This window comes from Cydia pomonella, chromosome 8 (genome assembly GCF_033807575.1).
Source record: "Cydia pomonella isolate Wapato2018A chromosome 8, ilCydPomo1, whole genome shotgun sequence".
In the NCBI taxonomy this organism is placed as follows: domain Eukaryota; kingdom Metazoa; phylum Arthropoda; class Insecta; order Lepidoptera; family Tortricidae; genus Cydia; species Cydia pomonella.
In genome coordinates, this window is record NC_084710.1 from 9,221,382 (window position 1) to 9,233,497 (window position 12,116).

At 37.7% G+C, this 12,116-nt stretch overlaps 1 protein-coding gene across 1 annotated transcript; it reads left to right on the forward strand.

Annotated features, from left to right (window-relative positions):
- Positions 1-466: 466 nt before the first annotated feature.
- On the forward strand, positions 467-1,279 carry LOC133520313 (uncharacterized). The gene has a single exon (XM_061854682.1). The coding sequence runs from the start codon at positions 467-469 to the stop codon at positions 1,277-1,279; it is 813 nt and encodes a 270-aa protein (XP_061710666.1).
- The last annotated feature ends 10,837 nt before the right edge of the window (positions 1,280-12,116 follow it).

Consider the following 12,116-nt stretch of genomic DNA (forward strand, 5'->3'; position numbering starts at 1 on the left):
AGTTAATTTTCAAAATTTTTGTTTTTTTTTAATTTATTTATTATTATTTTTATTTCTGTAAAAAGAATTTTAATTTTGCATATAGCGTTGTTGTAACACGGGCATAACATTTAACCCAACCAAACAATTGAAACTGTGACATATCAATGGGATTTCAGTCCGGTTCTCACCGTCATTGGGATTAGTTGTGTCCTTATGCGTTAATAAAAGATAACCAGTGAGTTTGACCCCTCGCCCTTGGTCATTTAGCTTTACTGTCAGTGTCTCGCGCGCCTGGTTTTTGATAAGGTGTTTACAACCATCGTCGCATCTTTTATTCTTTTAAATACCGGCGTATTACTTTAACTATTTTATTATGGAGTGTGGCAAGTGTAGTGAAATAGTAAGTGATGGTGTTTTATGTAACACATGTAATAAACACTTACATTTTGGATGTGCTGGGTTAGCGGAAACAACCTTTAGGCGTATGACCAATGAGAAAAAAGCATCCTGGCGATGCCCCGCGTGCCGAGTGGCCCCGCAATCGCCCCAAATTTCTCAGGAGGCCTCTTTAGCTGACTTGTTTGCCGAAGTAAAAATTTCGAGAGCTTCAATTGAGGCCAAAATAGATAATGTTCAGCTGCAAGTCACTGATTTGAACAACAAGTGGAGCAGCTTGGAGTCGCGCCTGGCTAGTATGGAGGAGAGAATTTCGAATACAGAGGATAAAATAGAGACCCTTTCGACTTTGCCGCCGCAAATTAAAGAGTTACAGGAACACGTTACATGCCTCAAAAAGGAAAATAATGATCGTGATCAGTTTGGAAGGCTAAATAACGTGGAGATCACCGGTGTTCCGTTACGTTCAGGGGAAAATCTGCGTACCATATTTCACAATATATGTACCAAGGTCGGCTTTGCCCTTGACCAATCGGACATCGATTGTATTCATCGGATTAGAGTTTTCTCTACGGAAGCAAAGCAGCAAAATCTTCGTCCACCCTCGATTATCGTCCGCTTTACCCGGCGGGCGCGCAGGGACGAGTTGCTGGCGGCGGCCCGCGCCCGCCGTGGCATCACCACGGCTGACGCCGGCTTGGACGGTCCATCGATCAACGTTTACTTGAACGAGCACCTGACGCCCGCTAATAAGTTGTTGTTAAAGCGTGCACGCGAAGTAAAATCTGAGCTGAACTATGCTTATGTGTGGGTGAAAGAATGCAAGATTTTTTTGCGTAAAAATGACACTTCGAGGGTTATACGTATCGTCTCCGAATCCGACCTGTTAAAACTTAAATGACTTTTATGTTTAACTAAATTGTGCCAACCTTTGTACTACATTAATGCCCAGTGGTGTATATTTAAAGTTACTTGGTATTTGTACTGTATTATTATTGTACTGTGCTTTAATCCCTCGGTTTACATATTTTGTCGCGCCCTTTATGTAATTATAATAAAAACATATATTTATAATACGCTCTTGGTAGTAAACGTGCTTATATTTAATGAACATTATATTAAATTTTTGGCATACTTTGAGCCATGCTACTACTTCATATCCTTATTTTCTACTGTACCTATTAATGTTCAGTCTTAATAAGTTAAGCATTTATTATCAGAACGTGAGAGGACTCAGAACTAAATCGCATTCTTTTCTCGCAAACGTACTCTCGGCTGATTATGATATTATATGTTTAACCGAAACTTGGCTCACGGAGGATTTTAGCGATGAGGAATTTTTCTATCATAATTATGTTGTTTATCGTCGGGATCGACCGTCGTCGGCGGCGGCGCGCGGTGGCGGCGTGCTGGTGGCGGTGCGGTGCGGCCTACGTGCGCTCCGCACTGACGACCTTTGTAGTGCGACGTACTCTGAGGAATTATGGCTGTCTCTGCCCTTAGCTGCAACGGGGTCGTCTTCTGCCGTGTCAGAGCGAGCGTACTTTTTACGCATAGCCTGTGTTTATTTCCCCCATAATCGTAATCATGCTGATTCGTTGCAATTATTTTTTAATAATGTCAATGACCTAATATGCCGTCACCCTAGTGATACTTATCTGCTGTTAGGTGATTTTAATATTTCTCACGCAATTTGGAACATAGATAATTTTTCAATACTAACACTTAATCACAATAACAATCCCTTAGCTATTGCACTTTCTGATTTTCTCTCTCTCTCTGGATTACAACAGTACAATGGTTGTGTCAATGCTCATGATCGTATCTTAGACCTTGTCATGAGTAATGTTGGTTGTGAGGTATCAGCCTGTTTATCTCCTCTTACACAAGAAGATGTACATCATAAATCGTTAGTTATTTCTTTTCCTTTGTCATTAATGAAGTCTTTAAATTCCATAGCGCATTATAAATATCTTTATCATTTAGCCAACTATGATAGTATACGGCAAGGTATCTCCGATGTGGACTGGTCTGTGATCGACGATATGGACACGGAAAGTGCCACAAGTTACTTTTACTCTATTCTTAACACTTTGGTTAATGATTTCGTTCCAAAGCGTAAGGTTTGCTCAACTTCTAGATATCCTCCCTGGTATAACAGACCTTTAATTAAAATTATTAAAAACAAATTGAATGCTCATGCTAGGTGGAAAAAATATAATAACGTTATTGATTATGCTGAGTTTAAATTACTAAGAAAAAGGGAAAAGAAACTTAGTAAAGATTGCTATACTAAATACATTGCCCTCAGTGAAAAGAAAATTACTTCTTCACCTAAATATTTTTGGAGTTTTATTAAGTCAAAATTTTCTGCAAATGAAATACCTTCTAACATGTATTTTAATGATAAATCCTCCTCCGAAGGCAATGTTATTTGTGATCTCTTTAACAATTATTTCAGTTCTGTTTTTGTCTCTGGTTGTAATCAATCACGACTTCCTTCTCCTCAGCCTTCGTCCCCTTCTGTAGATATTTCTAGTATTAATATTACTGATGATTTAGTATACAAGCATTTAAAAAACTTATGTGTTAATAAGGGTGCAGGTTTTGATAACATTCATCCATTATTAGTTTCTAAACTTTACGTTGAGCTGGCGGCTCCCTTGGCTAAACTTTTCAGAAAGTCTCTCAGTGAAGGTATTGTCCCTAGCATCTGGAAGCAGGCTATCATTACACCGGTGCACAAAGGCGGTGATAAACATAATATTAAGCTTTATCGACCAATTTCGAAACTTTGCGTATTCGCTAAGGTTTTCGAAAAAATTGTAACGAATGAAATGACTGCTGTGGTCTCTCGACACATTTCTGTGCATCAACATGGTTTTTTCAAAGGTAGAAGCGTCGACACTAACCTAGTCACCTATACCGACCATATTATTAATGCTTTGGATGCCGGTTATCAAGTGGACGCCGTGTATACCGATTTCTCTAAATGCTTCGATAAAATAGATCATTCAATTTTACTTCAGAAGCTTTTCAGGATCGGCATACACGGTGACCTCTTTAGGTGGTTAAAGTCTTACATTAGTAATAGAAGTCAGGCGGTTGCACTCAAGGGTCATAGGTCGAAGTTTCTACCCGTTCCCTCAGGGGTTCCCCAGGGCTCTCACCTGGGGCCTTTTCTATTTGTCCTATATGTAAATGATATTGATACTATCTTTCAGTCTTCATCCCACATACTTTATGCAGACGACACAAAAATATATAAGACTATTAGGAATTATGATGATTGTGTTGCGTTACAATCCGATTTGTCACAATTTGAGGACTATTGTCAGCGAAATCACTTAATTCTAAACGCTGAGAAATGCTACACTATCACATTTTCCCGTAAACATAATCCTATAACTTTCGATTATAAGTTAGCTGGTGGCAGTGTCTCACGGGTGTCGTCGATCCGAGATTTAGGGATTACTCTGGATGCTAAACTCTCCTTTGTTGAACACATAGATAATATTGTGGCGAGAGCATATAAAAAATTAGGAATGATTTTGCGTTTAAGTAAACCATTCAAAAGTACATTCACGTTAAAAGTTTTGTATTACTCTTTCGTCCGTAGTATTTTGGAGTTTGGCAGTGTTGTTTGGAGCCCACATTTTGGCATTCATAAGTCACGACTTGAAAGGATTCAGAAAATTTTTTGTAAGTCCCTTGATTACAGAACCGGCCGCTATAACTGTGATTATTTTTCGTCAGCAGCTAAACATAGTCTCCCTCCATTGGAGAAAAGAAGAGCATATCTAGATGTTTTATTTTTATTTAAAATTATTAGAAATCACATAGATTCTAACCTTTTATTAGATAGCGTTTCCTTCAAAATCTCTCGTTTCCACTCACGTTCTAAACCCACATTTTCTATTTCCTCCTGTGGCACACAGTATGCTAAAAACTCTTTCTTTAGGCGCACTTGTTATTTGTATAATGAATCTCTTAACGATATAGATATTTTTGTTCATAGTTTGTCCGTGTTCAAGAACAAAGTTCGGCAAATTTTGTTTTCTAGAAATTGATCAATTTGGTTCCAGTCATATTTTTCATACTTTTGTATGTTTTCTTAACTTACTTGCATGTAGCACACAACTAAACCGGTAATTTATAATTGCGTAATTTACATTTCCATGTAATAGTTTTCTTAGTAATGTAGGAAACTTTAGGCCTATTTTTAGTTCATTTACTTTAGACATATTTGTAAAAGGCTGTTTGTTTTCTAAATAAATTAAAAAAAAAAAAAAAAAAAAAAAATTTCGAACATCGATCGTTCGAGATAGTAGGTACGTACATTTAGTTAAGTAGCAAATGTATAAACTCGTACTAAACACTAATCCATATGTAAACAGGTTGTAAGGCAAGTGTATACGCTCGTTAAGGCCTTATAAGATAAAAATAAATTATCGATTATTTCCGAATTGGATTTAATTAAATTACCGATGTCTTTGAGCAAGCGATTACTTAATTTAAGCTCAAGAATGCACCCCTGAAATTAACGGAAATAAAAAAACACGGTGTATATACTTAATACGGTGACGCAAGGACCAAAAGTGAGTCCTGGCCTCCGACACCAGATCACGCCATGCCTCTCGGTCTTGCGATAGCTGTCGCCAGTCGCGTTGGCCGAGGTTGAGCAGGTCTTCAGCTACTAGGTCATTCCCGTGGTACCTAGGACGTCCAATTGGGAGTCTTCCATTTGGTTGTCCTAAATACGCTCTCTTCACGGCACGAATGGCACGATCCTCTCCCATTTTCTCTAAGTCTCTGTCCTAGCTACTGAAGCCTAGCCGCTTTGATTTCTCCAAAAAATGTTAAATATATGTATAACCATGTTATTTTAAAAGCGTCACTAAAAAGGTCTCCGTCTCCATCCAGATGTTAAGCTATTATAATTTGTCCTCGGGTACTACTTTTTAAAGCTGGTCTTCCGTGGACCATGCTGGTTTCCATCCTATACACCAAACAGCAAAACTAACTGGGCATTATTTTAGAGTTTAAGAGTGTTATTTTTTCAAATATTGGATTATTAAGAACCTTTTAGTCCTTCCAATTTTTAAAGACTTCGAGATAGATCGAATCAATTTTTTTTCATTTACTAGCGACCTGCCCCATTCTCGCACTGGTTTCACAAACAAATAATACATCAAAACCTTCCTCAAGAATCACTCTATTGATTGATTGGTGGAAACCGCATGAAATCCGTTTAGTAGTTTTTGAGTTTATCGTGAACATACATACACAGAGAGATGCGGCGGGGGAATTTGTTTTGTAAGGTAGTAAAGTAGTTACATATATATAGAGTGCCACATTATATATTTTTATTTATCTGTCCTAAAATATACGTCACATAAACACACCACCAGTTCAAATTTTCTTTAACATTCCTCATCGTTACTGAATAAAATGGCTGTGACAGTGTACGATATCACAAATGGAAATAATTTAAATAATAAAAGGGTTCCGTTATTGCCATTTTGCCTATGGAAATCCAAAAAAGACTCTTAGGCTACACAGCCGTGTTTACTGTCTTAATTAAGCTCTCTCTTCGTTTCCATTTTTCATTTGCATTATTCTTTCTTTTATTTAGAGGTGCAGTATTATTCCTTTTTTGTGAACAATGGTTGTTTTTTTGTTCAGATACTTTCTTGCGCCGCCCTTAGCACGTTGGACGACGACAAAGACCAGACAAAGTAGAGGAATTAAAGTTAATTAGACATTTATTAAGGTTTCAAAGCGCAATAAATTTTGACATAGACCTCCGATATTTCAAAAGTGCTATAGTAACATATAATATAATAGGGGAAAGCGGAGCTAAAACGTCTGCGAGCAAAAAGGCCTTTTAAGCTTAGTACGTTTAGGATAAAGTTGTCATATAATGAAGGCGTTTTATAGGGTTACGGACGATTGTCAAAAATCTTGAAGGATTTAACAACTGGAGACGCCTTTAAGAGTTTACCCCTCTGTCGAAAAGCTGGGCCAATGGTCATATGTATTGTATGGACTGACGTTTATCTGACATGGCTATTTGTGCGTTCCGTAGAAATAGCCATACCTACATTTGACGTGCCCCTCCCCCGCAAAAACCGGCAGACTGTTTTGTACAGAAAATTACAACCAAGGCGTCTCCAGTTTTTTAATCCTCAAAGTCAAAAATAGATAAATAGGATGGCCATCTTGCAGTAGCACGGTTTATCTACGAGATATACAAACGATTACAAACGTTCAACCAAGAACGCAAATCTTCTTCTGGACATTGCCTATTTACTGTTTTTTACTTTTACTTCAGTCACGGCGAATCCTCAATTCTCATACATGTATAAAGAGCTAGTAAAGCGCGAGCAAACACCGTGGAGAATTGCAAGTCTCGATATAGCGGTCATGTAAGATTATCGATACTACGGAATTGAGCTTCAATTGTCCTTTGAATATCCAATCAATGGAACAATAGACTATCTTTCATACGAGTCAGGCTCAGGTGAAACTGCTCGAATCCAAGGATAGTTCAGTAATGAATGGGTATTCAACGTGGACCTATTATTAAACTGTCCCATCGACAATTCCAAGCATCGGTCGCCTCGCCCGTGCAGTGCAGTGGAATTTGACAAAGTTTGGCTTAGGTAGGTACCACTTTGTAAGTGTGGTTAAAACTTTACTTGTCGTTAGGTATATTAGACGTTTTCATACCTAACTATATTATTCAGAATAAATGTTATTATTTCATAAAAGTGCGATAAGTGTCGTGTAAGACAGACTATGAGTGCTGTAAATATTGTATGTAGGTATAATATTAAACATTTGTTTTACAAGTGGGTAAAATAGATGTTCAACGAGATAAGATCGGGTACACAAAAACTGTAAGTGAGTGCAACATTCGCCGATAAACGTTATGTTTGGCGAAATATTATGTAAATATATACCTATTGTACCAACTTTTTTTGGATAAATAAATTAAAAAAAAAAAAAAAAAAACCACTTGTACTAATATTAATACTCGAGTAGGTAAGCGAAAGATTGCAAAGTTCGAATAGTGCAATCTTGAGCATTACGAGGGTTTTAAGGCACGAGGGTTAAACAAACTTTGCTACCGAGTGGAACAGAACATTTTTCGCCACACCAACGCGAGAAAAATACGGGGTAAATATAAAACATCACAAAATCTAATTCGAATAAACATTAAGTATATCTTCCGGGCACTAACATTGATGCTGGTCAAGCCGTGTCCGCAGCGGAGAACCTCAAACGCCGCAAATACGCAACCCTTGGCAGTAGCTATATTTTGGTCCGTTGTGACAGAATCTACTATTTCATGTCTCATCAGTCTCGTGCTCTGAAATTGGGTCATTATTTATCTATGAAACGAGTTGAAATTGATACATTATTTACAACCCTAGAGTTAAAAAGTGGCATATTTCTCTTTTTCCCCGTCTCATGAGCAAGTAGATGGAAACAAATGGAAAAGTGATGTCTTATTTCCTGCTGATTGGATCTATTTTATTTCAAAAATGTAAGTAAGTGGTTAAAAAATATATTTTTTCTTTTGTTGAATTGTATCCACACCCAGCTCAGAATCATGTGGGAACCAAAAGAATACACCAATAGGTAACATTTTTTTAACATTAAAGTTGCGTAGAAGGCACTTACCGTGACCTTACGGAAAACTAGTTTTAGAGTATTCTCTGTATCTTTAGGTTATAAATAAAAGTAGACAATTTGTACATTTTCGGGTAGTTGTAACATTTATTGGTTAACCAATCGATTACAAAACCGCCTGGATCTGTCACTGAACGACCTGACTTTAACCTGCATTATTTGATCATGTAATGTTTTCATCTATCCTCAACTGGCTTAAGGAGCCATTTGAGGGTAGACTTTGTTTACTTTTATTTAAATACCTATATAGAGGGATAACGTGTAGTCACTTAAAACGGCTTTTATCATATCTATGTATGAGTAATTACTGGTCTCTTTTTATTTGGTTTCCTCGTATTCGAAATGAAAAGTAGAGTGTAACTCTGGTGAAAGGCACCATTTCAGTCTCGGATTACTGAGGTTCTCACTGCGTTTGGGCTCTAAACTGCTTCGACTGAGTTGGATGCCTTTCATGCCTTGGTTATCAATCTACTATTTTTTATGTCTTAAAGAATAAAAAAACCGGCCAAGAGCATGTAGGGCCATGCTCAGAGTAGGGTTCCGTAGTTACTCTTCCGTCACAATAAGCTAAACTGGAGCTTAAAGTATGGTAGATTGTTAACCAATGGATGAACTGTGGGTGTACGTCTTTTTACTATGAAGGGGAAACTTTTTGCGATAACTCAAAAACAGCTAATCTGATCATATCCACTATAGTTTTCATTTAATGTCTTTCTCAAGCTCTACTTCCAAGATTTTTTCATATTTTTTGGACCTATGGTTCAAAAGTTAGAGGGGGGGACAATTTTTTTTTTCTTTCGGAGCAATTATCTCCAAGTATATTCACTTTATCAAGAAATGTTTGTTGAAGACCCCTATTAGTTTTGAAAGACCTTTCCAACGATATCCCACACTGTAGGGTTGAAACAAAAAAAAATGTTCACCCCCACTTTACGTGTAGGGGAGGTACCCTAAAAAAAAATTTTTTAGATTTTATTGTACGACTTTGTTGGCTTTATTAAAAAAAAAAAAAAATGAAATTCTTTTATTTCAGACAGGGTCCATAAACATTTATTGATTTATATATCCATGCCAAATTTCAGCTTTCTCGCACTAACGACCACGGAGCAAAGCCTCGGACAGACAGACAGACGGACATGGCGAAACTAGAAGGGTTCCTAGTTGACTACGGAGCCCTAAAAAAGACGAAGTATCACACTTACTTTTTCACTGTATTTTGTAACCCCGTAATAAAAAGGAAATAGACAAATATATTTCCGGCTGTCCGTCAACTTGAACTTTACTATTAGAACAAATTAAATTATTTTTAGAAAATATTTTTTAGGAAATACTTGGAATAATTCGACAAATGCTGCCGTGACCCCGGTGGCCGAGTGGCTCAGGCACCTGCCGCGATAGCGGAGGACGCTGGTTCGATTCCAGCCTGGGGCACTGGAGGCCTTGGTCACTTTTTCTTAGTATATGACATTTATTCCAGTTTATAACTTGAACTTTACCCATCACAAAGTTGCCCATCAATTATTTATTGCAATGATGGTGCTCGTAGGAGCTAAGTCGTGAGTTACACAATCGTCGTTGTAAATCAGTTGATAACAGCTGGGTTATCAATCTTATCATGAAGGATGAATCACGCTAGTATACTACTATACTATCGTAGTAGTAGTAGTACTACTACTACTGTAGTACTGTACTAGTGTAGTAGTAGTAGTATAGTGTTGTGTTCCTGCCGGTGAGTAAGATTGCCAGAGCTCAACGAGGAGAAGGGGTTAGGGTCGGCAACGCTCATATAACTACTCTGGAGTTGCAGGCGTACATAGGCTACGGAGACTGCTTACCATCAATGAAACGATGTTACCAGTGATGCCTAGAAAGGCATAATTTCTTGTGACAACAACTCCGTATAGGCGGAAGAAGAAGCTAGACCTTGTTCAGATTATAATCATTAGCAGAAATGTTTTTAAAGGTGGTGCATTTTGACCATAAAACCAGTTTCCAGCCTTGAATAAAAAATATAAACACGCTGTGCGTTCAACCATTATTGAAAACAGGAAGTTATTGGCAAGTGCTATTATTAGAGGTCAACGGGAGGTGAGAACACGAATTTTAGGAATCTTTTGACCTTATTCCACATCCGTCTTTCCGTGTTTTTTTAAACATTGACAATCCTTTTCACGGTCAAAATGTAATAAGCTTTGACTTTAGATAGATAGATATAAATAGATCTGCAAGAACCAGGCTGGGTCAGTTGCACCAACCCAAAGAGCATATAATCACCACCAACCACACAGTTAACAGACTAATCAACGTCACGCAGCAGAGATCTATGAAACTTCCCATACAAAATTTTTTTGGGAATGCTTTAACGGTGTCAGACAGTTTGGTACGGCCGACCCTAAGTCGACGTCGACACCCTTTATAAATCTCTAACACGAAGCTTTTGGCGTTTCCCTTGAAATTTGTGTTATAGAGGTTCCACAGTATTAAGTATCCACTTTTCTACACTGCTAGTTCGGCGACGAAGGTACTTTAGGTATTAGAAATATACCACGTGTAAGTCCATACAAAAAGAGAAAACGTTATTCCACTTCTAAATATTTTCCATTCTCCATGATTTGTTAAGATTTAGATAGTGGAAACAGTTTTCTCCCGAAATGAAAAATCCTAGAAAAATTACCGTTATTTCGTTAAATTCAAAACGTTATTCTTCCCTATACGGACCGTGCGCGTTGGAGGGTCTGCCATCTTGTGGCCTGAATCGGAACCATAAACATGTACATTTACACGTCACGTGTTTTCTTGTGCATATAGTAGATTCTGCCATCTTGTGGGCTACATCGGAACAATAAACATCACATTTACGCCTCGCGCCAAAAATCTGACGGCTCCTGTGCTGCCTCCTGCAGTTCATGCACGCTCCCTATTAAGCTGGGGCACTTACAGTAGCTGCATGCCTATTTTAAAGGAATGTCATTGAAATATTTCGCTCTTCCCGTAGTCTTAAGCTCATTGTCCCCCAACACCGAACGGGTTTCATGTCCAATTCTTTCACTGTCCAGGCAATCAGACTTTGGAACGTTCTCCCACTCTCTATCAGACAAGCGCAGACCAAATTCTCATTCAAACGCATGTTGCGCAAGTATTTCCTTGACAAACTTTCATCTTCATTGACTTAATGATTCACACTTGGTATAATTATGTATGTATTAATATATGTATGTTTATTTGTATTAAGTATATGTGTAAGTTTATATTCATATATAGTCTTGGTTACAAATAAATTTACTCTAAAAGACACTGCACCTACTTAATCTTTCTGGTTTAACCCATTGGTTGATTGGTAGAGAATGCCTTAAGGCATTAAGTCCGCCATTTGTACCTTCATGTATTGTGCAATAAAAATTAAATAAATAAAATAATTAAATAAATATTTCATATCAAACATACCTACACGTTATCATACGTGATATGTTACTAGAGTCAGACCACGATAAGTTGGCAACGATTTTGATAGCCCAGCCTGTGTATGTGTTAAGTAAACGTCATAATTTCATAGAAGTTTGACATTTAAAATAACACTTGAAGTGTCTGAGCTGTCAACTTATCTTGATCTAACTCTACATACCTATTAACTACATGAAACTAGCTACTTTTTAATGAAGTAAAACATCCAGGGGGAACATGCATAAGTAGCTACCTATATTTGTAAATAAATTCAAGGAAAACCAAAAGGAAAATATACCATGAAAAAAGGTTCAGAAGGTGTGTGCTCATACAGTAATGGGATATACATATTAAAGGCTGGCAAATTGGCAATGATGATGTAAGCACTTTATTAATGAGCTCCGTTTGCTGACTCTGCACACGTCTTGTTGGCCAAAAGGTTAAAGTCCTTTAATTCCAGCTGAATATCCCATCAATAGGGAGCGTGCATGAACTGTAGGAGGCAGATGCCTCTGCACAGGAGCCGTCAGATTTTTGACGCGAGGCGTAAATGTGATGTTTATTGTTCCGATGTAGCCCACAAGATGGCAGAACCTATT

Excerpts from the sequence above, each read along its gene's own strand:
- LOC133520313 (XM_061854682.1), top strand. The coding sequence starts at position 467 with ATGACCAATGAGAAAAAAGCATCCTGGCGATGCCCCGCGTGCCGAGTG.